General features: G+C 34.9%; 1 protein-coding gene across 4 annotated transcripts in view; it reads left to right on the forward strand.

Annotated features, from left to right (window-relative positions):
- Positions 1–26,629, forward strand: part of Col11a1 (collagen type XI alpha 1 chain) — a 170,504-nt gene that overhangs the window by 113,718 nt on the left and 30,157 nt on the right. For all 4 annotated transcript variants that reach the window (XM_042678073.1, XM_042678088.1, XM_042678065.1 and 1 more), the window contains 13 exons: positions 6,438–6,545; positions 8,581–8,688; positions 8,950–9,003; positions 11,507–11,560; positions 12,055–12,162; positions 14,522–14,575; positions 15,563–15,616; positions 16,786–16,839; positions 22,367–22,420; positions 23,140–23,247; positions 23,537–23,590; positions 24,207–24,260; positions 25,466–25,519. In XM_042678073.1, the coding sequence (XP_042534007.1) occupies positions 6,438–6,545; positions 8,581–8,688; positions 8,950–9,003; positions 11,507–11,560; positions 12,055–12,162; positions 14,522–14,575; positions 15,563–15,616; positions 16,786–16,839; positions 22,367–22,420; positions 23,140–23,247; positions 23,537–23,590; positions 24,207–24,260; positions 25,466–25,519 (918 nt within the window). The remainder of the gene's footprint in view (positions 1–6,437; positions 6,546–8,580; positions 8,689–8,949; positions 9,004–11,506; positions 11,561–12,054; positions 12,163–14,521; positions 14,576–15,562; positions 15,617–16,785; positions 16,840–22,366; positions 22,421–23,139; positions 23,248–23,536; positions 23,591–24,206; positions 24,261–25,465; positions 25,520–26,629) is intronic.

Below are 26,629 nucleotides of genomic sequence, written 5' to 3' on the forward strand. Positions count from 1 at the left end.
TAATCATATTTTTCTAACTATTCAAATTAGCACAAGACTAATATTGAAATAAAGCTTGAAAAACAGCCAGGCACAGGTGTCTCATGCCTGTAATCCTAGCTACTCAGGAGGCTAAGATGTGAGGATATTGGTTGAAAGCCAGCCTGGGCAGAAAAGTCCCTGAGGCTCTTATTTCCAATTAACTACCAAAAAAGCCAGAAGTGTAGTTATGGCTCAAATGGTAGAGAGCTATCCTTGAGCAAAATAGCTGAGGGAAAGTGCCCACGCCTTGAGTTTAAGCCTCAGGACCAGCACATAAAAAAAGGAAAAGAAAAAGAGCTTGTAAAGCATAAAGATTCTGAGGATATAGTAACTAGTGTTTTTTGTAAGTGGATTGATGCTGTCCTTAGAGATGTAGAAATGTAGACTTGTTTACTCAAATGTAACGTCACAGATTTATGTAATTTTGGACATCTCCTGAAAAATTTTTAAGGAAATACTCCAGTTATTAGATCTGGAATTTTATGAGATTGATAAAATTGAGTAGAATATTTTAAATATAATCATAAATGAGTAGCTATAATATTACCAGGAAATGTAAGTTGTTGAATAAGGAAAATTATACTTTGGACACAAAATCTTCAATTTTCCAATAAAATGCCATCCATTTAGCCAGCCCTTCAGGTTCTATAGTAATCTCATTTAAACGATAAATGATTTTTAAATCAGGAATCACTGAACCATTGAAAACTGAATCATGACAGCAAGGATTAAATGACTTATAGCCATCATTTTAGGGATTAAGAAAGCAAATTGTCCTGGGCATTTGCAGAGGTTGTAGCCAATGTATATCTCCAGGAGATAGAAGTATTCATGAATAATTATCCTGTTATTTATAGACTAATGCATCAAATGGAATGTTCTAATATGTTATCCATTTAATTGACTTCAGAAATCCTTTATTTGACAATTAGCAACAGTTAAGCACCACAGAAGATAGTGCTGACCCAATGTACATGATATGTGGCAAATGAAATAACACATGAAAGATGTGATTAATATTATTATAAGTTGGAGGGTGAGAAACAGGCTAAGAAAGGACATAACAGTGAATTTATGATTTCAGGGAAGGGAATCCTTGGAAAGGCCAGGGCTGGAGTTCACTAGACCTTGTCCTCACAGATGACAGAAGATTGTACAACTATTTAAGATAAAGAAAATGTTAGGCAGAAGAATATGATGGTTATGGAAGCATCTACTCTTCCTAAAGTAGAACATGCTTTGGGAGACGCAAGGTTCATTGAATTTTTGTAAGAACCAACGACTTTGCTATGTATTTTACAGAACACCAAGGTAAAGCGGAAATATAATGTGGCATACGATTATCAAAGTTCTAAAGTGGCAAATGGGAGGGAAGTGAAGGTTTGAAGTAACTGGAACAATTGAAGCAGAGTAAAATGCATATTATGCATATTACGAAATATAAGAAGTTCTGTGATTCATATTAGGTCAAGTATTATTTTTAGTGGAAAATCATATGTTCACTATGCTGTTCACATGGATGTCAGTAAGCTACAATTATATCCAACTAGCAATGAACTACAGAGAAAGATTGCTTTGGTGGGGACCAAAGACCAGTGTCTGTAGTATCACAAGGCTCTGAATCGATTCTTCATAATCAATTATTCATAATTATTCATATGGTTTTTATACTAGCACCAGAATGATTACAGATTCAGACACTATTTTTATATATAAGGCTTTCTGTTTTTGAAGAAAATACCAGAAATCTCTTCTTTGGTGGAACTGATTATTATCTATGTTATCTTAAATTTAAATCTCAACATTTTGCTTACATACATTTGTTCATTTATTTAACAATTATATAACCTTTTGATCTTTACTACAGCCACCTATATAACAATGCAAAAAATTTATTGCTAGTAAGTACTTACCCTTTATGGAAGAAAGTTCATCTACACTTTGAGTCTCTCAGTGATGGCATCTAGTATAATACATTTTGTCTTGATGGTTAGTGTCCTAAGATGGACCATTCCCACCGTATTTATTTTGAATCTGTAAGTGGCTCCATGTTTTAATATCTGATTTAAATTTAATTTTACATGAGATAGATCTTCTCAGCAGTTCCAGTGAGTTTAAAGGATTTGAAAAGCTTATTCTTTAAAAAGATTACTTGGAGATATTTAAGATTTGCGAATTTGCTCCATATTATTTGTTTAATCAATTGGTACCATCAGAGATTTTTCACTTTTCATTTATTTATGTGTAAAATTAAATCACTGCAGAGCTCACTGCTATTATAGATATCCAGGCCTGCCCAATATTTGTAATAACTAGTAGAAGAGGAACTTTCAATTGCAATTTCTGCACAAATATCCATCAAAAAAATTCTCTGAATTTTGATCACTTGTTTAAAAGTTTATGAGCTGTGACAAGATCATGAGCAATATTTTAACCACAGACAAGTAATATATTTTGTTATTAATTTTAATGCAGGGCCCACAAGTAAGATGATAATCTAAAAATCTAATCTTATGAATGCTCTAAGGGAGAAATTAAAATAGTTATGCTTTGTAATAAAGTATAATATATTGTAGCTACAAACTACATATACTCTCAGTGAGTCTAATCATTCTGTCCTTACTTGCAATACATTAAAATGATATCTAAAGAAACACTTTTATATGTCTTAATTAATTTTAGATATCTTAATTATTTTAGATATCTTGATTAATTCTATTAAACATACTTCATGATTAACTTAACAAGTATTAGTTCTTTAGTAAAACCCATGAGTTATTTTCATAGGATAATTCAACCATAATACATTCAGTTAAACAATACATGCTTTTTTGGTAAATATTGATACTCTATATACTAGAGGAAAATGTACATTTGTTATAATGTTCTGCAAAATTTGAAAACTTATGCTGACTTCACATGAGACTTTTGGAGACTATATTTTTGAAACTTATCTAACATCCTCATACTTTCTTACATACTAACTTATTTGCATTCAATATGCATTATGTCCTTTCCTAGTTATATAAGTGAAATGCTAAATTAAAGATAAAGCCAAGGCATCTTGTATCATTGGTTGTCTCTAAGGATTAATCTTGAGGGTGTTGCTTTTAGTCAGAGACAATTGGAAAATCTACAGTTGGATCACACATTGTCTAGTGCTGGTGTTTATAGAAAAAATAGGATATTTTTGTTATTAGACTTGTAAGGAATATTTTTGCACTCTTCCTACTTCAGGAAATATTCTTTTGTTCTTTGTCTGCCTCCTCTCCTCCTGAATTTTCTCTCTTTTTCTTCCTCTAAAAATTAGGTACAGATCTATGTTATTTTTATACTTAGGACTGTATTTTTTGTACATAAAATACTAAGAAAATCTAACAATTATTTCTTTCTTCTACACTGTCCTCCAGAGTCATTTACCAGAAATCTGTTATCTGGTTTATAATATACCACATGTTGTGGATTTTCTTAGTTGAAATAGTTTAATATCACACTAAATGTAATCAGTATTGATGGATGTGTAAACATTTGTTATCTAAAAAGTACTAACTACATTTTTCCATTGTAAGTCCTCATAAATAGTATTTGGTGTATTCGATTTGCAAACAAGTTATTTCACAAAATTCTTCATGAATTAGTATGCAATATGGAAATTCTTTCTTAACATGTGTTAACATGTATACATAGATCTAAATACATTTGTCATTTAAATCAAGTTTAAACTATGTTTTTAGCCATAGTTTTAGCAAGTATTTTTCAAATTATTCATCTGACCTAAATTTAAGATTACCCACTATAAGATAGTAAAAGTAGTGGTTCAGTTAGTCATGAAAACAATTTTAGGGAAAGATCATCATATTTTTTACTTGTCTCTTGTCTCTTACAACATCCGATCTGTATCTACTCCTTTTATGTGTTTTAATAATCAACAAATTTATTAAATAGGAAATATTCATGTAGCTCAGAGAATTAGGTCAGGAAAATACGGTCAAGAAAATTAAGTGGCAAAGTAATTCCTCATACACTTGTAATAAATTAATTGGCCAGTGAAATTGATTAGGATGTGAATTTAAAGAATATGCTAGCTCAATCCTGTAATCCTAGCGACTCAGGAGGCTGAGATCTGAGGATCATGGTGCAAAGCCAGCCTGGGCAAGACAGTTTATGAGACTCTTATCTCCAGTAAACCATCAGAAAACTTGAAGTGGCCTTATGGTTCAAGTGGCAGAGTGCTCACCTTGAGCTGAGGAGCTCAGGGATAGTACCCAGACCCGGAGTTCAAGCCACACAACAGACAAAAAGAAAAAAAAGAATTTCCTAGTGAAAATATTAAATAAATAAATAATAAAAAATAAGTCTAGTAGATTTATTGATGTCCTCATGAAAGAGTAGCAAGAAGGTGGGATGTTTTAGAGGAAGTATTCTCTAGATTTCAAGGATAGGGTTCCTTGACCTAGTTACATGTAATGCAGTTAACTACAGGTCCTTCACTTGTGAAAATGAGCTGCCACAACATTACTGTCAGTTGGTTGGATCTTTTGTGAGACTCAAATGACAAAATGATGGAAATCAACTTGTAAATTGTAAAGCATTATGTAAATATAAATTGTCGGCATTATCACCATATTTCTCATATTCACATCTAATTTGTTCTTTGGGGAATGATAATGTGAGAACAAATTCATGGTTTTCCAATAACATTCTTTATACAGAGAAAATATTAGTGAATAAATTCTAATGTGATATATTTCCCATTTTTACCAATAACTTCCTCTGAGTTTTGAAATGATACCCTCTATATGTGTTAGTTTATTGAAGAAAAATACTGTTATTCATATTTCCTAATGGAACTTATTTGGAATTAATTTGTAAATTTTATTCTATCAGGAAATGATATGATAACATTTAACTTAATTATCCATCCAAGAATATAGTATGAAGACAACATGATGTTTGATTTGATTAAATAAACTTGGAAATAATTTATTTGCTCAAGCTCTACATAACTTAGTAAAGATATCTCTGAATTTCTTTTATTCTTAAATCTTTTCTGAAATTTTTGTACAAGCAATTCATAGACAATATCCATAAGATTATTTACAAACAAACAAACAACACCTTACATTCAATATATTCTTAAATTAGTTAAAACTAGGTGCCCGTGACCTAACTTGTAATCCTAGATATTCAGAAGGCTGAGATTTGAGGACTACAGTTCCAAGCCAAACTAGCAAATAAGTCCAAGAGATTCTTCTTCTTCTTCAATTAAACTGAAAAAGCCAAAAGTGAATCTGCCTTGAGTGAAAAGACTAAGAAACGAACTGGCTTCACGTGGCTCGTGCTTGTAATCTTAGCTACTCAGAAGGTTGGGATATGAGGTTCATAGTTCAAAGCCAGCCATGGCAGAAAAGACTCCGTGAGACTCTTATCTCTGATAAACTACTCAGAAATAGCCAGAAGTGGCACTGTGGCTCAAGTGGTCAAGCGCTAGCCTAGAGCACAAAGAAGCTCAGAGACAGTGCCCAGGCCCTGAGTTCAATCCCTAGGACAAGTGAAAAAAAAAAAGCTACAAAGCAGTGAAGAGACAGTGTACAAGTCTTTAGTTAAAGCCTCCAAAGTAGAACACACAACACACTACACACATACAGACAAAATTAAAGTGAATCATATTAGTGTTCCTTATAAGATCAAAATGTTTCTAGAAAACCAAGATAGATCAGAAAAAGTATTTACTGAAAAAAATCCAGCATCTAGATTTTCAAACTTCAGTTCTTCAATAGGTAAAAGTTTATGCTTGAGAATTTCTGAACTCATATTCTAGATTTAGAAGTTTTCATTTGGCAAGTTTGAAGTAAATATTCTGTCAATCCCTAATGATACAAGAAAACTCTAAAAGGGCATTATCTGGATACATGTTTTATGATGCGTACTGACAATCATGAGCACACAATTACAATGGTAGGTAGCATCCATAAAATATTAAAGGTTCATGCATTCTGAAGTACTAGGACTAGGAATTCATCTCTCCAATAGTGGTTATTCCTCAGGAGTCTGAGATCTCAGAATCACCATTCAAAGCCAGCCCTGGAAGCAAAACCTGTGAGACTCTTATCTCCCATAAACCACCAAAAATCCAGACATGGAAATGTGGCTTAAGTGATAGAGAGCTAGCTATGAGCAAAAACAGCTCAGATGTGGGACCCAGAATCCATCTACATGCCCCCACATACACCAAAATAAATCACAAAGTGGATTGACTATTCTATTTTGTGATTCAAAATTGTCTCAAAGTTATTTTTACATTTTTTGTGTGTGTACGTTTGCTAGGTTGTAAGTTCACATGGTTAGGTAAGCAATCGTTAAGCAATAATCCATGATTAGTAACACAATCCTTCTCTGTTTTCCTTGGTTCCCAGGGCTCACCTGGAGAACGTGGATCAGCAGGCACCGCAGGACCCATTGGGTTGCCTGGGAGACCGGGACCCCAAGGCCCCCCAGGCCCAGCTGGAGAAAAAGGTGCACCAGTAAGTAATGCATAGGAGAAAAATCTATATGACTGCCCTGCACAGGTTATTACATTTTATTCAGGAATATTAGCTCCTCATACCTCACTGCCTTCTCTCTGAGTATGTGCCTGGGTTATAAAAAAAAGAAAACCAACTCCTTTTTTATTTATAATAACGTTTCAAATTCAATTAAATGAGGTGACATTTTTGCACACTGTATGAGACCCTAATATCTGGGTGGGAGTCTAGCATTATTAATGTAAAAGCCTTCTCTTTTTGCTCCTTTTTTAGAAAGAAAATTGGGAGTTTTGATTAAAACCATACCTTCCTGCTTCCTCTAATACCTTCCTCTAATGCAGTGTCTGTTTAAGCTCATAAATGAGTATGGAAGAAAGGAACTGCTTTTTTCCTGTAGTTTGAACTTTGTTCTCAAGTGACCCAGAAAACATTTGACCAATTATTTCATGATGTCCTTATCAGATTTTAAACTTTTATATTTCAATGATTTGGGCTTTATTCACCAAGTTGACAGGGTGTTTTTTTGGAAGTGAAGCTGGGAAGTCCCTTTAATTTTTGTTTTTGCCTTTGATTCAATGGTGGTCATTTAATTTTTCAAAAGCAATCTCTTGTCCTCCAAGATAAAAACAGAAACTGATTCAATACAAAGTAGCTTAAAAAAGTACTGTCTATCATATACAAAAATGTAAGCTCAATACTTTTGTAAAAATGATAAAAAAAATTGAAATCATTTTGGGATGTGGAGAGACAGAGAAAGAGATAGGGGTTGAAGTTGGAATATATACATATATAGTAAATGTATATATACAGATATATTCATTAAATATATATAGTAAATATGTGTAGAAAAGGAACAGATTCCTCCAATTTGAAACTAGTATAAGCAAACAATTTTTTCAAAAGATATGACTTGATTGAGCAGTGTTAACTCTGCAGATACATTGAGTTCATTGTCCGTGTATTTTCTCTCAATATTCTGTGACAGTATTCTGATGGGTCTGGCTTTGTGTTACTATTACAGAATACAAGAGATTGGATATTTTTAATTGGAGACTATTAAGTCTAAAATCAAGTGGCCTTGTCTTGTCAGAGCCACTCATGGCAAGGAGAAATTGAGAGATAGCCTGAGAGGTGGATGAATGTAAAATCTTCCTAAATATGCATTCTGAATTTTGCTTTCTCTGACTAGCTTGTGCTATTAAAATGGCATGTAATTATCAGCAGATGTAGGCTTCTATGAGGAAATGGATTAGATGATGAGCACATGGAACTCAAGATGATTGTCTGCTTACCTGACCTTCAAGATTCTTGGAAAACGTGGCCAACCTGAACCAAAATTATCCACATGACTAACTCATTTCAATGCAGAAGGTCTAGTCAAAATCCCTGAGTTATCAGTCAAATTACATACTCTTGAATGTAGCTCTGGATAGTGGAGCTAAAACTGACTACCAATTACTACATTGACTGATAGAAATATTTAGTAAAGAGAATGAATATTTCTTTCTTCCTGAGAGGGATTCCTGAGTCCTCATTAATTTTACAGATCAAAGTTTCAGGAAAATCAGATTTGAAAGGAAGAATTTAGTTGGTGCCAGTGGCTCATGCCTATAATCCTAGCTACTCAGAAGCTGAGATCTGAGGATAATGGTTTGAAGCCAGCCAGAACATGAAAGTCTGTGCGATACCATCAATTAACCAGCAAAAAGCCAGAAGCGGTAGTATGGCTCAATTGGTAGGGCACCTGCCTCAAGCTTAAAAGCTACACAAGAGTGTTCAAGTTCTACTATTGCTCACCCCAGAATTAAATAAAAAAAGATAAAATTCCTGAAGAATTCACTAAAGGAAAATGTACATATTTCTTCAACTATTATTTGCTATTTGAAATGCAGTGTTAGAATACCTTTTTTTTCATTTACATATGAAAACCAAAACATATCCACATTCCCACCTAAACTGCAGTTTAAACATGTAGCAAATAGTTAATGGAAAAGTTTTTACAGCAAATTGATGATCTTTTGGGTTCTCAATACAGGGAGAGAAAGGTCCTCAAGGCCCTGCAGGAAGAGATGGGGTCCAAGGCCCTGTGGGTCTCCCTGGGCCAGCTGGTCCTGCTGGCTCCCCGGGAGAAGATGGAGATAAGGTTCGTGTTCATTATTCTATTAAATCATTCAAGAAAATGCAGTTCTTTTTTCCCATGAATTTTGTAATTAATTTTCCTAAAATTAGATGGAAAGTAGAATGTTTCCTTTTTCAAAGTTTTCTGTAACTCCTATATATTCGAAAGTTTCTGTTTAGTTGTTAGGAATTGACTATGTTTCCATAAATAGGATATAAATGGAAAAAGACAGTTCAGTGGCTGGTATGACACACCAGAGATTAACTTAAATTCTTTCCTACACAGGGTGAAATTGGTGAACCGGGACAGAAAGGCAGCAAGGGTGACAAAGGAGAGAATGTAAGTTTCCTCCTTAGGAGGCTTGGTTCATTTAACATCTTTTGTTATTTTCCATGGCAAACCTTGTAGTTCTTCAGTTCCTAGTCAAGTATTATAGTTCTTCAGTTCCTAGTCAAGTGATGACCTCTGTGATTACATAATCCATAACAGTATGTACATCTATGAGGCTTTCTAGTTGTGTAATGAAATACAGTATGATGTTGGTAGATTGCTGCTTACCCATAGTTCCACTACAACAAATTAATATGATATGAAATAAGCTACTTTTTCAGATGATTCTGAGAAATAATGTATACGTGTATGCCCAAGGAATTATCACTATTTTGATGTACATGTGTACAGTGTGTATTTTAACATGGGAAAAAATCTGTTCCTAGCCACTAGAAATAGTTACTTTGGAAATTTTCCTTAACAGATCATGGCTCTATCAAAATAATTTCTGATTTTCAGTTAATTCATATAGTTAGGACTTTTTGCTTCACTGTTAAACAGGTACTATCCTTGTCTATGCATATTTTTTAAAAATTTCCCCCCCTTTTAGATTAAATTATATGCTGTTATCTGGCACACTTTACCACTTTCTAATGAATTTATGCTCTTTAAAGAAGTAGAAATATTTTGTTCTTTAGATTTTTCATTCCTTTTCTGTGTTTGCACATGTTAATATGTTTATACACATTAATACACATATTAATATGCACATATTACTGTCTTCCACTTACGTTTTATGCAAGATAGAAATTTACATTTGAGCAATTGCAGTCTAATAGCCCACTATAATTATTTCCTGAGATCTATCTGTCATCTCATGCTATTAGAGTTGATGTTACTGTTTATTATTAATTAATTAATTAATTTAGTGCCAGTCCTGGGGCTTGAACTAGCTCCTCAGTACTGTCCTCTTCACTTTTCCAAGGATGGTGCTCTACCAGCTGAGCAACAGCTCCACTTCTGGCTGTTTGGTGGTTATCTCAGGTTTGTCAGCCATAAATAGCTTCAAATCTCAATGTTTAGATCTTAGCCTCCAGAATTAATGAGAATTAAAGGCAGGCGCTACTCACACCTAGTAAGTGCATTTGTAAATGCCACACTTTGTATAAAAGATTTGCAAGAACTGATTGTGTTCTGACTGAAATAATGACCCCAAATCCTACAAATCCTGAAAAATTCTTTTCTTTCTAACTGAAGAACAGCATCAAATACAAACCACCTTCAAACCATTACAATATTTAACCCATAATAGGCTCTTCTGTTACTTTTTTCCAATCTGTGGGACAAAACTTAAGCTAATAAATAGCAACAGTGATGTCTGGCTTTATGCAGCAAAATCAGGATAAGAAACTGTTCAGGAAGCTAGCTGCTTGTGGCTGGTGAAGTTACTCCTAGACATAAATTCATACATTCCGCTTCAGCAAATAACATACTCAAATTTTTGCTTAGCTACCTTCATAATAGAGAAATGCTATTTGTCTAGAGTCTTGTATGCACTAGGCAGAGTCATATTTGCAAAAGTTTGTTTCTTACAACCTACTCCTGAGTAGGATTGGGTGACTGTCATTGAAGTCATCAATTCTCAAATGTTTTTGCCTCCAGACTCTTATCTCAAAACAGTTCCTCTTTTCTGTACTTGCTGATACTGTCTTAGCAGAGTAATCAACAAAAGCCAAATCAGTACACCAAAGCAGGAACTTTGAAGCACACCAATTTTATAGAATAGACAGTTTTTCTCGGGACAGTGCTGATATTGTAGTTGCTATCATATATAGTTGGTGCTAGGAGGGTAGTCTTATTAAGCATTAATTCCATATCTTTAGTGCTGATGTCTATGTGGCCTTAATGATGAAGTCTTAGAGCTGTGATGGGAAGATCTGAATATGCAGAAACCTGAAAGGTTTCTATGTACTCCTTGATGTTCTGTAGACACCTGCTTTAAAAAGTCTTCACCTAAACAGGAAGCTATCATGAAGCACAATGCAATCCAATGACTATTATTTCTATAGTGCCTAGAATTTTTTTTTATAAAGCTTGACCAGGTATTAATATATTTCTCAAAATAAGGCATTCTCTACACATTAAACATGACACTAAATTTATATATTAAAGAACTTCCTAACTTTCATATGTTTTACCTTTTTCTGTATAGATGCCTTAGAATCTTGAGGCTCAGTTAGACATACTAGACAGATACATTTTTCATGTGCTTTCTCAGATTCACACATATATCATTAGCAAGCCTGAGATTCTGAAAATTTTCACACGTGAATCTTCAAATTAGTATTGGCACACAAATGCATTTCTAGTTATGTACATTGGATGAGTATGTTTTCAGCCAGTGTCCATTGTAAAGGTTTTCCAGCTACAGAAGATTTCTAGCTAATGTTTCTCTTCTCCCAAAGGAAAGTACAGATGTTTAATAGGTTGTGATGAGACAAAGGGTTGTTTTATTTTGTTGAGACCTTTTATGGCCTTGCTTATAAAATCACTGCTATTTATCGTACCACAGGGCCCACCTGGTCCCCCAGGGCTTCAAGGACCTGTTGGAGCCCCTGGAATTGCTGTAAGTATTCATTCTGCTGAGTTCCACAAAGGGAAATCCTTATAGCTTCTTGAATAAATAAGCCATCATATAACATGTACATATTTTGTAGTTGTTGTTTCATTTTATATGCTTACCATACCACTGAATCCTTTTTAAATGATTTAATAGAACCAAACAGATCTTTATTAAAGTAAAAACAAAAACATTATTAAAGTGAAACCTAAAACATTATGTCTGAAGTTGAAGAACACAATCGTTTGAACAAAAATGCCAAATTAACTTTGAACAACTTCACTTGGCTTACAAATCAAAGTCAACCATGTTCCAGGACCAAAGAATGTTTTGAGAGCAAACAATGATAGAATTCGCAGCAGATGATAGAAATTCAGTCTACATTGTAATTAACTTTTTCAGGCAGATTGGCTTTGAATACACTAAAAATGCCACATTTTTTATCATAGCTTATCATAATGGCTTTTCCATATGTGATAACTTTCCTTACTATTATTTAGGGAGGTGATGGCGAACCAGGTCCTAGAGGACAGCAGGGCATGTTCGGACAAAAGGGTGATGAGGGAGCACGAGGTTTCCCAGGTCCCCCTGGTCCCATAGGCCTTCAGGTAAGATGCTCTTCACACAGTTGGCTTGACCATTTTCATACAATCCTCATACCTGGTTTCCTCTTGGTAGTAAAACATAGCATATATATCCTTTGTATATACGTAACCATAATAATCACTATAAATATTCATATACATATCATATACATTTTAAGTATATATATGTACATGTATGATATATATATATATATATGTGTGTGTGTGTGTGTATATATATATATACAATATCTATAACTTGTTCCTGATTTAAAATCAAGTATTATTAATTTCTCTGAACATGTGTCAGCCACAGACTTGTTTCTAAGGTGTATTTAATGTCTGTCTTCCTATTTTATTTCAAAAATGAATGACAAACTTGTGGTCCTTGATAATGAAAAGTAAGATATTTGGAATACATCAGAAGCAGTTAGTACTTAAGAAGACATAACAAAATTTGAAAACATGTGGAGGAATGACAAACTCAGAACAGCAGCTATTCACCAGTAATAGGGAAAACTGTTTTTGGCTAACAGTAAATTGATGGTTGAAAACAACTTACTATTAAAAAGCTAATTTACATTTTATAGAGGTGGTTTGAGAAAGGAAATATTAAATTAAATACTACAGGCTGGGAAAGTTTCATTCAAATATGCCTGGACACAGGCAGTCCATTGCACTGGGGCCAGTTATCTATGTTATCTTTAGATTGTTGAATAAAGGGGTTTCAATTCAATATGCTTATTTTGAGTACAAGGCATCTTGATCAATGCCCCCTCATCCCTCATGCTCTCCTCCCCTATCTTTTCCAACCATACCCAGCCACTCAAGTTACCTGGTTGACATTTTATTCTTCTGCATGGTTTCCTCTGGACTTGATGTCTTCTGATTCCTACAGACTCAGAAAACATCTGGATTTTTCCCTTCCATCTGGCTATTCTGTGCCTACCCAGTGATTCTCTGAAAGACTAAAACAAACATAATGCACTATAATGCCAATTATGTATTTTAACATTTATGTAGTATCTGGATATTATTTATGCCACATTAGCAATTACTAACAATTTTACAAATGGTCCATTAAGCAATCTCATGCACTGCCCCTAAAAATGTGTGAGATCCTTGTTTTTACAAGGCTAGTGCCATTTGCAAGAGATTAAAACAAATGAATGCTTAAAAACCACTACCATTTGCAGTCCCTGATTACCTGATTACAGGTATACAAAGAAGGGATAGGGTCACTGTTACAGATCACATAGAAAAAAGAATAGGAAATACAGACAGTTATGCACAGGGAAGACCAAGTGAGGCATGAAAATGAATGAATAAATAAATAAAATGACTTTCTCATGAAGACACAGCCAGGAAGTTAAGCCTGCTATGAGTTCGAGTTCCAATACAGATCATCGCATACAGCAATTTCCATGTGATTAGATATAAAGGAAACAGAATTCGAGTAGCAGAAGAAATAGAATACCATAGGTTTCATGATCTTGTGAATCTTTATGATTCCAAGAAAGAACAGGTCAAAAATTTTCACCTTGCAACTGTATTGGAATATTTATTTTTCAGAAAAGTTTTGCTGTTTTATTTTTTATATTTTTATTGTAAAGATACTGTACAGAGGAGTTACAGTTACATGAGTAAGGTCATAAGTACATTTCCTATGGAGCATCTTACCCACTCCTTTGTTTTTCCCTTACTATCCCTTCCCTTCTCACTTCCCCAACTCCTCCCTCCCCCCACACTAACGTTGTAAAGTTCATTGTCAACATAGCTTCATGTATGTCTCATTGTTACAATGGGTCAACCTGTTGCTTGCTTTTAAAATGGCACTGTTCAGCGGGGCTGGGAAGGTGGCTCAGTAGTAGAGTGCTTGCCTTGCAAGCATGAGGCCCTGGGTTTGATTCCTCAGCACTACATAAGCAGAAAAAGCCAGAAGTGCCACTGTGGCTCAAGTGGTAGAGCGATAGCCTTAAGCTGAAGAGCTGAGGGACAGTGCCCAGGCCCAGAGTTCAGGCCCCACAACCAGCAAGAAAAATAAAATAAAATAAAATAAAATCGCACTGTTTAAAGTGGATGGCAGCTGAATTTTCAGAAGAGTTGTGCCATGGCTACATAGATTGAATAGTTGTCTTCATAAATTTCAAGATCAATGTATGTATTTACTTATTGTCATCTTACTATAACAATACAAGATTTCAATTAATTTACAGATATGCCTCCCCATGGCTGGCTTTACTTTTTGAGATGGGTCCAAATTAACCTTTGCTTAGGGTCTCCTCAACCCCTAATTCTGCCAATCTGTACCTCAAGTATTTAGGATCGCTGACATGCCTCACTCACTTTTTTAATTACAAGAACTTTCCTTCTACTTTCTTAGGGTCTCCCAGGCCCACCTGGTGAGAAAGGAGAAAATGGTGACGTTGGCCCCATGGTAAGTGGTATTTCTAGTGTTTGGTGGATATGGTTCATTTCCACACTGCTCACATCTTCCCGAGACACTATCAATATGGCTAAATGGTCCAAGGTTTAGGATGGTTTTTGTATTGGCTTTCTCATTTTTAACCTCACTCAATCTCTGTGTGTGGTCATTAAATATTGAAAATATTTATATATGTTTATCATTTCTGAATATGTTATATACATAGGAATACACACATATGCTACAAAAAGCACCATGGCTACTTTTACTTCTCCCATTGCACTTTCTTAATCATTTGCCACTGTCCAGTCTTCAACCTTTAGCTTTGGATTTTTATGAGAAGAGATATAAGAATCAATGATCTCCATCAAGATTTGCAAAATTAGCAAGTGTTGATAGAGCATAAAAAGAATTTTGTAGCTGGGCACTAGTGCCTCAGGCCTATAATCGTAGCTATTCAGGAGACTGAGATCTGAGGATTGCAGTTTTAAAGCTAGCCCGAACAGGATAGTCCATGAGATTCTTATCTTCAAATAACCACCAAGAAGCTGGAAGTAGAGCTGTGTCTCAAGTGAAAAAAGGACTAGTCTTGGGCATAAAAGCTTAGGGACAGTGCTCAAGCCCTGATTTCACACACACACAAAGAAAACAAATTACAAATTGTCTTGTGAGTGCATTGAGTCTTATAATAGCAATAGGATTTCTTGCCCCCCCTTTTTTGAAATGCAAATTTCCATGGTGTATAACACAATGTTGTCTCTGTCAAGATTGGCTTTCACATTGATACGCTTCATAGACTATGAATTCACAGTCTTAACCACTTTCATTTTTCTTCCACTCGAATAAAGATCCTACACATGTATTTTCTGTGTACTCATGACCTTACTCATGTAACTGTAACCCCTCTATACAGCATCTTTACAATAAAATAAAATTTAAAAAGCATCAAAATGAAATGTATTTCAGTTATGTCTTTGTAATCTTTTTTATCTTTCATAGGGTCCACCTGGTCCTCCTGGCCCCAGAGGCCCTCAAGGCCCTAATGGAGCTGATGTAAGAACTGTGGAGTCTATACTAATCGTTTTTGAATGCTTTAAGTATTGGTATTTAAACAGGACAGATGTTTTCTGAGGTGTGGTGAGAAGTGGATGAGGACTTGAGGATTACCTCCTCACCCCGCTTCATTTTATAGGGTTCTGCAGACTTTGTAAGCTAATAGTCACACAAGCATCGACAGGTTTCATAGTCAGAATAGCGATATTACTTGTGTTGTTTGGATTATAGTCGATCACGTTGTTCTGAGTAACTCTCTTACTGTGGGCTTTGCATGGAGTAACTGTTTAATAGCAGTTGCTGAATTCTTTCAGATTTAAGCTGCATCTCTAATAGTGACATGAAGATATGGTTTATAATTGATTGAACTGTGCAGGCGTTGGTCTACATTCTGAACTTCTTTCACGTATGCATCTCTATAAAAGCTTTAATCCAAAAGCTTTTGTATTTGCAATGTAGAAAACATGTTAGGGTAGTACGTAACTAACTGGGCTTCTTATCAGTTTGGAGGATTTGCTATTGTTTAAGAAGATATTCTCCCAGTCTGAAATTAATCCAGTGTTTTAGAGTTTGGAAATGCAAACCATTAAGGGATTTCTAGGTTGAGTGACTTCTCACTTCATGTTTGGATAATAAGGAATGAGTCTGTGCCACTATCTCTTTTGGCTTGGCTTTCATGTCTGCATTTAAATTCTAGAGGTCAGAACTCAATCAACCATCCTAGGAATAGTTGAATTAAAAAGAGCTTTTTGGTATAATTTCCTTGAAGTAATTATAAGGCTGACAGTTTTTAAGTTAATTTTTTACATAAATTATGTAATTCTTAGATGCAGTCACATTGTTGATCCATTATAAATTCAAATCCTGTGACCTGGACCTGACTTTTATTGGCAGAGAGATGGAATTTATGGTCCATGTAACATCCAGAGCCTTGTAAGAAACTGGTGTTTTATGCTCAAAATTCTAGTGATTTTGAAAGGCAATGCAATCAAATATTGACCATCAGTAAATTTGTGAACACAATAATTCATGGGTTTTATACCATTTCTCAAATTGCATACTATTCTCACATATATTTGTATTTGAAAAATGAACTAGGGAGACATTCATGAACTCAACTATTTCACTATAGAAATAATGATAATTTTGTTGTATTTTCTACACTGCAGGGACCACAAGGACCTTCAGGATCTGTTGGCTCAGTTGGTGGTGTTGGGCAAAAGGTAAGGAACTTAATGATAATACAATTTGAAATATCAAGAAGGGCTTTTGATAATATTAGGGCACTTTTTTTGCTTCTAATAGTAGTGTGGTTCTAAGTATCTTACATATGCTTGTAAGACTCACATCTCATCCATTCCATTGTTTGCACTAACTAAAGTTGAAATGATTTGAATGATATATATTTTTTATTCTGTACTGAATGGTATGTGTGGGCTACATTTTAAGCAATGCATCTACTTCATGAGGATGCTAACATCATTATGTGCTTTTGAAAGTTAGAAAGTTGAGATTTCGACATTGAGTCATCTCATCAAAATTTAATATTTATCATTAAAATGTGACTAAATGAGCATCCATTCCAAACCACCAATATCTGAGAACACAGTGCTTCTCAGTACTAATATTCAGTAAAGAAAAATAGATCAATTAATCTAACTGAATTAAAAGGGGAAAACAGTTCTCCACATCTTAGAACAATGGACCATTGATTTTTGTCATGTTTTGAGTTATATTTCCATTACCAATATTACCACTTGTCTTTGGCACTTCTAAAAGTACTTGGCATGGACCATAGCAACTGACTTGGAATCTCTTTCTTTTCTGGTAAGCATGATTTCATTCAGAAAAATCTGGTCTTCCTCTCATGGAAATGTCAAAATGATTCACTGATTGCTTATTTATGCATCATGCTCATGTCCTAATGGAATTTTCAAGAAAGCCATCATCGATACTTGCTTGATTTAAAAACTAAATGGACAGTTTTGAAGGAGTGAAGAATTCTTAACTGCCATATCATATAACATTAAGATAGGAAAAACCAAGGTTTTTTTTTCTGAATTTACTAAGTACTAAAGGATATCAGTGGTACAGATTTATCCGACTTTCTTAAAAGTGACTTTGTTTTTTGTTCTCAATTCTTTTTAGTGTATTTTATCATGATGCTAAATTCATTTATTTTATTTTTATTTTATTTTACTTTTGCCAGTCCTGAGGATTGAATTCAGGATCTGGGCTCTGAGCTTCTTTTAATCAAGGCTTTTGATCAAGGCTAATGCTCTACCCATTGAGTCACAGTTCCACTTCTGACTTGCTGAAGGTTAGTTGGAGAAAAGATTCTCACAGATGTGAACATGATCCTCAGATGTCAGCCTCCTGTATTGCTGTATTACTCAGGCCTGAGCCACCAACACCCAGCTAACTTCATTGATTTTAATTAAAGAATTTAACCTTCAGAAAATACAATATAAGTATGTTATTTTGTTGTTAATTTAGGCTTAATCATATTCACATTATTATAATTCAGCTTATATGATTATTCAAACTAGCTTCTTAATTATTAAATTGGAAAATATTGAGAGTTTCATGTTCTTGGTGGACGAAGTATAGATCCTTTGGCACTCTCAATTTTTATTATTTTAAATGGGAGGTTGGGTCTTGAAACTGTTCTGGTATATGGGAGTAGGATTAAGATCATTTTTCACGGAGCTCAGCTGTCTTAAGAAGAATGGCACAGGTGACAATGTTAAGTAGGTCTTTGCGGATACAGCTGTTTCAGCAAAGCAAGGCAACCTCGCACCCTTCCCTCTTCCCTTCTCCAGCGCCTCTTGGCTCCAACTCTGTCTAGACAGTTGTGAGAAATAGTCTATTTTAGTAGCTGTCTCAGCGCATTTTACTCATCTCTAAAGACTCTGAATGCAGAGGGAGTAGTTTTAAGTACTTCCTTTGCTTATTTTTATGCTCTTGCTTCTGTGATACTTGAAGACGACTTTGATGCCAGGTGTCTGGAGTTTGAGGGAAGTTCTATTTAGTTTCATTCTGGTTAAAACCTGGTTTAGTGACACTATGCTCACTTTGTATCTTAGGAAAAAGATTCATTCCCCTGGGTGATTTTAACTCCTACATCCTTAAAAGTCCTGTCTCAAATTTGTTACATGACACAACACGGTTTTAATTTACTCTTCTATTTACAATTTTCCATGTGACAGAAAACAGGATATAATCAGGCCTTGAATCATATATTTTTAAGAATCTGGGGAGGCTGAGCATGGTAAGGCTGCCTGTAATCCTGGTAGGTGATAGACACAGGGTTATTTTGTCTAAGGGCAGCCCAGGTAAAAGTCAGGAAACACCATCTGAAGAATAACTACAACAAAAAGAGTTGGGTGCAGAGTACTTGCCCAATAAGTACAAAGTCCTGAGTTTAAAACTCAGTACTTCTAAACAACAATATGAGTCTGAGGTAGTATAATATTTGCTACAGATTATGCAGATTTCTGATATCTCCTTTGGTTTTCATTAAATGTTTCAATTCCTATTTTGGAATTGACACTTTACTAAAATAGAAGCCTTTAGTTATACTTTATTCCCAGATATTCAATTTCTTTCAATGTAGTGTAAATTTTCTCTAGCTGGCATCTGCACTTCAAATTTCTTGAATCAAGCATATCAACACCTTTGTTGAATATTCACTCCATGGTTATAATTCTAGACAAAATGATTTACTGCTGCATCTAAAAGAAACTTTACCTAATCAAGCATATTAGATAATGACATAAATTTAAATAATTGGTGAGTAGTGAGGACGTTACAATCTTGTGTATCACCTACATACCAGTACAAAATCATATGATCAATCTGGCATTATTATTCTTAAGAATGAGCTGAGGCTAATTGCTCATGCCTATAATTCTAGCCTCTCAAGAGCTTGAGATCTGAGAAAACTCTATCTATATGAAACTCTTATCTCAATTAACTACCAAAAAGCCAGAAGTGGGGGTGTGGTTCAAGTGGTAGAGTACTAAGCTTGAGCAAAAATGTTCAGAGATAACACCCAGTCCCTGAATTCAAGACCAAGAGTCTGCCCTCAAAAATAAACAAAAAGAATGTGTAATGTGTAATCTCCTTGTTACTGTAAACATAGTCTTAATGAACATAATATAATCTTGTTGCATTGTTGTATTTACTTGTACTTATGCCCTACCTAGCTTCAAAAGATTTGACACAATGGATACTTTAGGGAACATTAATATTGTTTTCAATTATTACTATTTATATTGTGAATGTTTTTTTCTAATATACATAATGGTAGTTTTTCCAAGTCCTTTATGAGAAAAGGGCCTTTATACATTGTTCTTCATTTTTAAAATATTTCTTCATTTTAAAAATATTTAGTGCTCATTTTGTTCTTTTTTCTAAATATTTTACATAAGTTATGATGCTAGAGAAAATAATTGCAAATCATGAAGTACTAATCATAAGGTATTAACAATCAAAACATGCAAAGAATATCTACAACTCAAAAACAACAACAAAATGCAATTTTTAAAAATAAGCCAAAGAACAGACATTTCTTCAATGATAGAAAGCCATAAAAGGGTAATTGACTCAACAATTAAGTTTTTGATAAACTTAAATCAAGCCACAAAGAAGTACCATCCCAGGGCTGGGAAGGTGGCTCAGTGGCAGAGTGCTTGCCTTGCATGCATGAGGCCCTGGGTTCGATTCCTCAGCACCACATAAACAAAAAGAAAAAAGCCGGAAGTGGCGCTGTGGCTCAAGTGGTAGAGCACTAGCCTTGAGCTGAAGAGCTGAGGGACAGCGCCCAGGCCCAGAGTTCAGCCCCCACAACGGGACCCCCCCAAAAAAGAAGTATCATCCCATACCAACTAGAATGATCAATACTGCAATACAAACAAAGAGAAAACAACATCCATTGGGAAGATGTGGAGAAATTCAAGCTCACGCATTGCTGTGAGCATGTAATATGGTGAGACTTTGTAGTAAACAAAGTTCATTCTTAAATTGTGACTGTTTTTTAAAACATACCTCGTCACCATCTACCCTTTATTTGAAGATATCAAAGTGATATATTCAATATATAGCTTTAACTTAGCATTTGCAAAGTGAAGAACAACCATTTAGAGACTGCCTAAAAATATTTAATATTTCTGCCTTTAATTTTAACTTTCTGTTAAAATACCATGAAATCGTATTGTACATAGAAAATATATTGTACATATTCAGTAAATTCCCTGTATTTCTAAATAATTTATGGACTTTAAATATAAAATATGTAGTTGATAGTTGATTTGAATGGCAAACTAGTTATTTCAAATATGTGAATAATGGCTTATAAAATGTTACTTATAGTTCATTCCATCATCTGAGATGGCTGAATGATTACTTTCTTTATAAATAATGTAACTGTAATATTTTACTCATAAATTTCTACACAAAAATATTGGAAATATTTCCTATTTATCTAGTGAGAGGCCAAAATTCATACGCAATATTACTACTAATAAATTCCTGGAAAGTCTTCTGACATGATATAGATAATGTAAGAATTTAAAATGTGATTAATTATTCTCAAAGAACAAGTAGTTTTATATACAAAATTGTCCCTACAAGTAAGTTTATATTTAATATAGCAAATTTCAAATCCTAATTTAGGAGAAATTTGGGATGGGAATATTAGAAATGCTGGAGTTTTAAAAAAATTCAGAAAATTCAGTCCTTGATTTTTGAGATTGCTAGAGTCGCCAATTCTAGAATTTCCAGTCCCATAGTATTGGGAAGAAATGCAAAATGTTGTATTGCTTGAACTCACTAAAACGTCCTTTGAGAAAGTTACAGTTTTATACATTCCTAAATTTGAGGCGTTAAAATTGGACTTTTTTCACTAAGACCTTTTAATCTAGGAGATTCCTAATTAGTCAGCTGACCTAAAAATTAACCATTGCTATCTAAACAAAGAAATCATAAAAAGCTATCAAATATATAACATACATTACTCAAATTGCCTAATTTTAATTTTCATCTAAGCACCTTTTAGATCTCATATTCTTTTCTCTATATCCTTTAGATTTCTACTAAGCATATTCTACAGAAATATCAATACACTAGCAAATTATTTGCTCATTTAAAATTTATATTTTTATGAAAACAAGCACTTGGGCTCTCTCTATGCTCTCTCTCCTCTTTTGTAGCTCTTTTCTCTCTCTTTCCTCTCTTTCCCAGCTCTCACTCTTTCCCAGGCCTTTCCCAGCCACGTGGAGTGCCAACCTTGCCTGGTCCCAGCAGGTCTACTGAATAAACCTACCCCTTACCTCAAAAAAAAAAAAAAGAAAGAAAGAAAGAAAGAAAACAAGCACTTGGGAGGTTTGAGCAGTACACTTGGTTATAATATGAATTTCTATACCATACCAAGTACATAGTTTGTTAGGAAACAGGCAGACATGTATTATTATAATGATATGGTGTTAACATGGTTTAATGGGAAGAGCACTGATTAATCTGCAAGAAATGTGGCATCCTCCTGTCTGGTTCTATCTCCTCACCTGAGAAACAGAAGTACATTGTTGTGAACAAGGCAAAAAAGTTCCTTTGCTTACTCAACTTGTTAAATGCCTTTTGAACAGTATACCGATGGATGGTATGGCCAGAGGTGAAGGAAGCATTTCAGATGCAACTTATCATTGCTATGTTCTAAGCCTCACTTGATTTATTTATTTTTTTCCTTTGTAGGGTGAACCTGGAGAAGCAGGAAACCCCGGACCTCCTGGTGAAGCAGGTTCTGGTGTAAGTGCTGTCTTGGTGTCAGTATGGGATGGCAGTTGTTACAAAGAATACCCTTGAGACACTTGAAGCTTGTAGCTTACTACCTAGTTGTAACTTCATTTTATATTCTCCTTTTCCCACCCACTAAAAGTATTCACAAGTGCAAGTGCAGAATCTTCATATTTAATAACTGTGCATTTGTTCTGTATATCTTGATTCACATGTAGTTGAAAAAAAAAGATCACATTTGTACCAAAAACTATAAACATTAAAGCATTAAAAACTGTAAGGTGTTTACCATTTGCTTTCTCACTGGTGGGCTCTACTTTTTGTATTGAATTTATTTGCTGCATCAAATAAATATATTGATGACTTCTTTCGGGATGTCTTGTTATAACATAAATGGGTTTAAACAAGGGGTGGGTTTTCTAACCCCCTCCCAAACCCCAGGAAACACTTGACCATATCTAGGGACATTTTTGATTGGCATACTTGAAGATGTGGTGGCTATTGGCATTAAGTGAATTTAGATTGGGCATACTTGGAAATATATAACAGATTCTTACCACAAAGAATTGGTTGGCATAATGTGTACTAACATTAAACACGTGGACTCAAGGACTAAGTTGCATAAGATCGAGAGTTCCTACCTTAGTGCTACCAATATAGTGAGAGAGGTAATGTGGGGAGCATGGGATCGTAAGCTTTTAAAGTAACTTCTGCGCTCATGTGCACTGTAGGGTCCGAAAGGAGAAAGAGGAGAAAAGGGAGAAGCTGGCCCACCGGGTGCTGCTGGACCTCCAGGTGCTAAAGGGCCACCGGGTGACGATGGTCCTAAGGGAAACCCGGTGAGTTGTGTCCCCTTTCATGAGGCATTCACACCGAACTCACTTTGAAGCGTTTCTCTGAGAAGAGTAGACATTTGAGACTCTGGCTTCTATTTGCTGACATGGACGTTTTATCCTTTTCTATATTCACAACCATTATTAATTGATTTCACTTGCAAGAAATGTTCCATCTAGGGAGAACAAATATGCTCACCCAAGCTTTTTAATGCCTGATATTTCAAGATATGTTAACATTATTAAGAAAATCACTTTGCACTTAATTATTTTCCTCTAACAAACCTCATTCTAGGGTCCTGTTGGTTTTCCTGGAGACCCCGGCCCTCCTGGGGAGCCCGGCCCTGCAGTAAGTATCATGAAAAAAAGAAAGGGATCAACCTGCTGCTCCTTTTCCATTCTGGCTAGGGTTAATAAAGAAAGAAAAATCCCTTCTTGATTAAAAACAGAAAGGCAAATAAAGCAAATGGGAATCATAACTATGAGAACATCCCTGCCACTGGAGACTATTAGATGTAGCATAAATTACATGATTAAAGTCTTCATTTTTATTAGTTTCCCTCTCCTTTTTAACTGTACAAATAACTCTAAGTAGAGCTGTTGCTATTTTGAAGTCACGAGATCTTTGTTTTTAGTCTTCGTCTCTTTTATAGTAGAAACCCTATCTTAGACGTCACCTTATCTGGTAAGAGGACTGACACAAATCACATCTTTTTCCTTTCTTTGAATCAAGAACCTCATGCATTTTCCATTTTGATGGTGAATCAGTTTTACAAACCTTTATGGAGAATGAGAGGCACTACAATCCTAAGAAAATAAAGGATAGTAATTTTATTTGCCCATCAGATAAAACTTTATCGCAAGAATGCACTTAGTCTAGCAAAGTTTTTTTTTTTCCCCCTGAAAAAAGAAAAAAAAAATCACAGAAATATTTGGGTTGATTTTCTACTGCCAATTTATTCTAGGGTCAAGACGGTGTTGGAGGTGATAAGGGAGAAGATGGAGACCCCGGACAGCCGGTGAGCACACACACTTATTTTTCCCATCTTCGACTAGTCTTGAGTTGGGTTTTTCTCTCTCTCTCTTTCGTTTTTAAAGAAATAATCAGAAGCACTCAGCTTTTCAAAAGCAGAGTTCAATGTGTTTCTGATTTCCTAAAAGAATTGTCAAAAATGTTTGAATTTTAGTTGAAAATCAGTCTTCCATGGAATAAATATAAGCAACAAAGAAATATAAACAGCAAAGATTTCATCAAAACCATACTTATGCTCATAATTTTGCCATAAGAAATGCATTTTGTGTTAAATAATATTATTTCAGAAATGTAAGTTAGACCGATGGAGCAAGTCAAGTTAGTAATTTACCAGGAACATCCAGTATTCATTTAGGAAGTAAATGAAGGTAGTATAATAGAAACCTTTTTATTCAGTGTTTTCAGATTTGGAATGAGACAAGAGGGTAATTTGACCATATTGATTATTTAGGAAGAAAGCAGAGGAAGGCATTAACTTAAGTAGGAACCAAGTGGAACTCTATTCCTAACACATATGTCCTGAATATTTGCAGGTAGAGATATAGGCCTGGTCTGTCACTTCGGTATAAAAATGTTGGTGTTTTACAGGGAGAAATTTAGAGGCAATTTGTATATGTCTAATTTATATGTTATTAGTATTATCACCAATGGTAAGATTCTGTTAATAAATGTTTGTGGCAGATGCTGTGGATATAAATTAGTACTTTCTAAAAGGTCACCTTTAGAGAGAGAGAATATGATTGTTTTTTAGTGATATTTTCCATATGAACTTACTAGCTCTATTGAAACATGTCTACAAGAAGTTTAGCTATATTAAATAGGGTTCAGTTTTGTTGATTTGTTCCTGTTTTAGGAAAGATGGATTGGTAGAAATGAGGAAAGATTCATTCTGGCTGAGATATTAAGAAATGATGTGGGCCATGAAATAATGCTCAGATTTTTTTGCTGCTGATTGTGGGGCCTGAACTTTTGGCCTGGGTGCGATCCCTCAGCTCTTCAGCTCAAGGCTAGAACCTACCACTTGAGCCACAGCCCTACTTCTGGCTTTTTCTGCTTAAGTGGTGCTGAGGAATCGAACCCAGGGCCTTATGCATGCAAGGCAAGCGCTCTACCACTGAGCCACCTTCCCAGTCCCATAATGTTCAGATTTCTAAAAGAAGAGTTTCACAGCTGTGTGTGTATGTTTTATAGGGTCCTCCTGGTCCATCTGGTGAGGCTGGCCCACCAGGTCCTCCTGGAAAAAGAGTAAGTTTCTTGAATTTTTTCTTTGAAATCTCTGCTCATTAGCTAATGTATGTTTACACATGTATTATGTATGTAAGCTGTAGGCGGCAAGTTCTGACATGCAGAAAAATATCATATAGTGCCTTAAACACGTTAAAATATTTCCTGAAACAAAGCAAACACACTTTAGCCATTTCATCCTAACTGCAAGAATTACAAGAAATGTATGTGTTCACCCTTTGTCCCATCCTTTCTGTGTTCCTTCTTACCCTCCTCAAACTAGATACACTTACATACAAGACAAAAAGTACAGAAACAAAACCACTGATGAGGGGGAAAAACACAGAAAACAAACAAACAAACAAACAAAAACAGAATCAGACAGCAGCAGTGATGCTCACTAGATACTATGTAGAAAATGAACCACACAGCTTGTGGGGGAGAAGGGTCAGGAGGGAAAACCTGGAAGAAAAGGAGGGAAGGGGCGACCCTGTTCAGAAAGGAATGTACTCATTAGCCTCCCTTTAACCCCTCTGTACATCACCTTTACAAAAAAAAATTAATTAAGTAATCAATTTAAAAAAGAACCAGAAATGCCAATTCTACTCAAAACTTTGCACTTATAGGCATTCAGTGCTCTCCTTTTCACTGATATAACCAAGCTTTATTTAAAATTTTGTCCATCCATCAGAAAAAATGATAATGTGTCATTTGGAGGGAAATGCGTGGATGTACAAAATATTAGGTTAAGTAAAGTACATAAGACTCATAGAGGCATGCACATATACACAAACAAACTATACCATGGCATGCACAGGAGAGGATTCCAATGTTGTCACTCCTTTGAACAACCAACTTTACAGTTTCTGGTATACACACTTCTCTAATTCGGGAAGGGGAAGGGAAAAAACAAAATACTTAAATAAGGATACAGAGTGATCCATTGTAACAATGGTAGGGGGAAAACAAAGGAGGAGTCAACAATGCTCAATAGGAAATGTACTCATTACCTTGCTCATGTAACTATAACCTCTCTATACAGCATTTTTACAATTGAAAAAAAACCATACAAAAATACCAGGAAGTTGACACATCCTTTATTGGGAGATGGTAGAGTCAAAGGAAAGTGGA

This window comes from Dipodomys spectabilis, unplaced genomic scaffold (genome assembly GCF_019054845.1).
Source record: "Dipodomys spectabilis isolate Male_0828 unplaced genomic scaffold, ASM1905484v1 ptg000002l, whole genome shotgun sequence".
Classification (NCBI taxonomy): Eukaryota; Metazoa; Chordata; class Mammalia; order Rodentia; family Heteromyidae; genus Dipodomys; species Dipodomys spectabilis.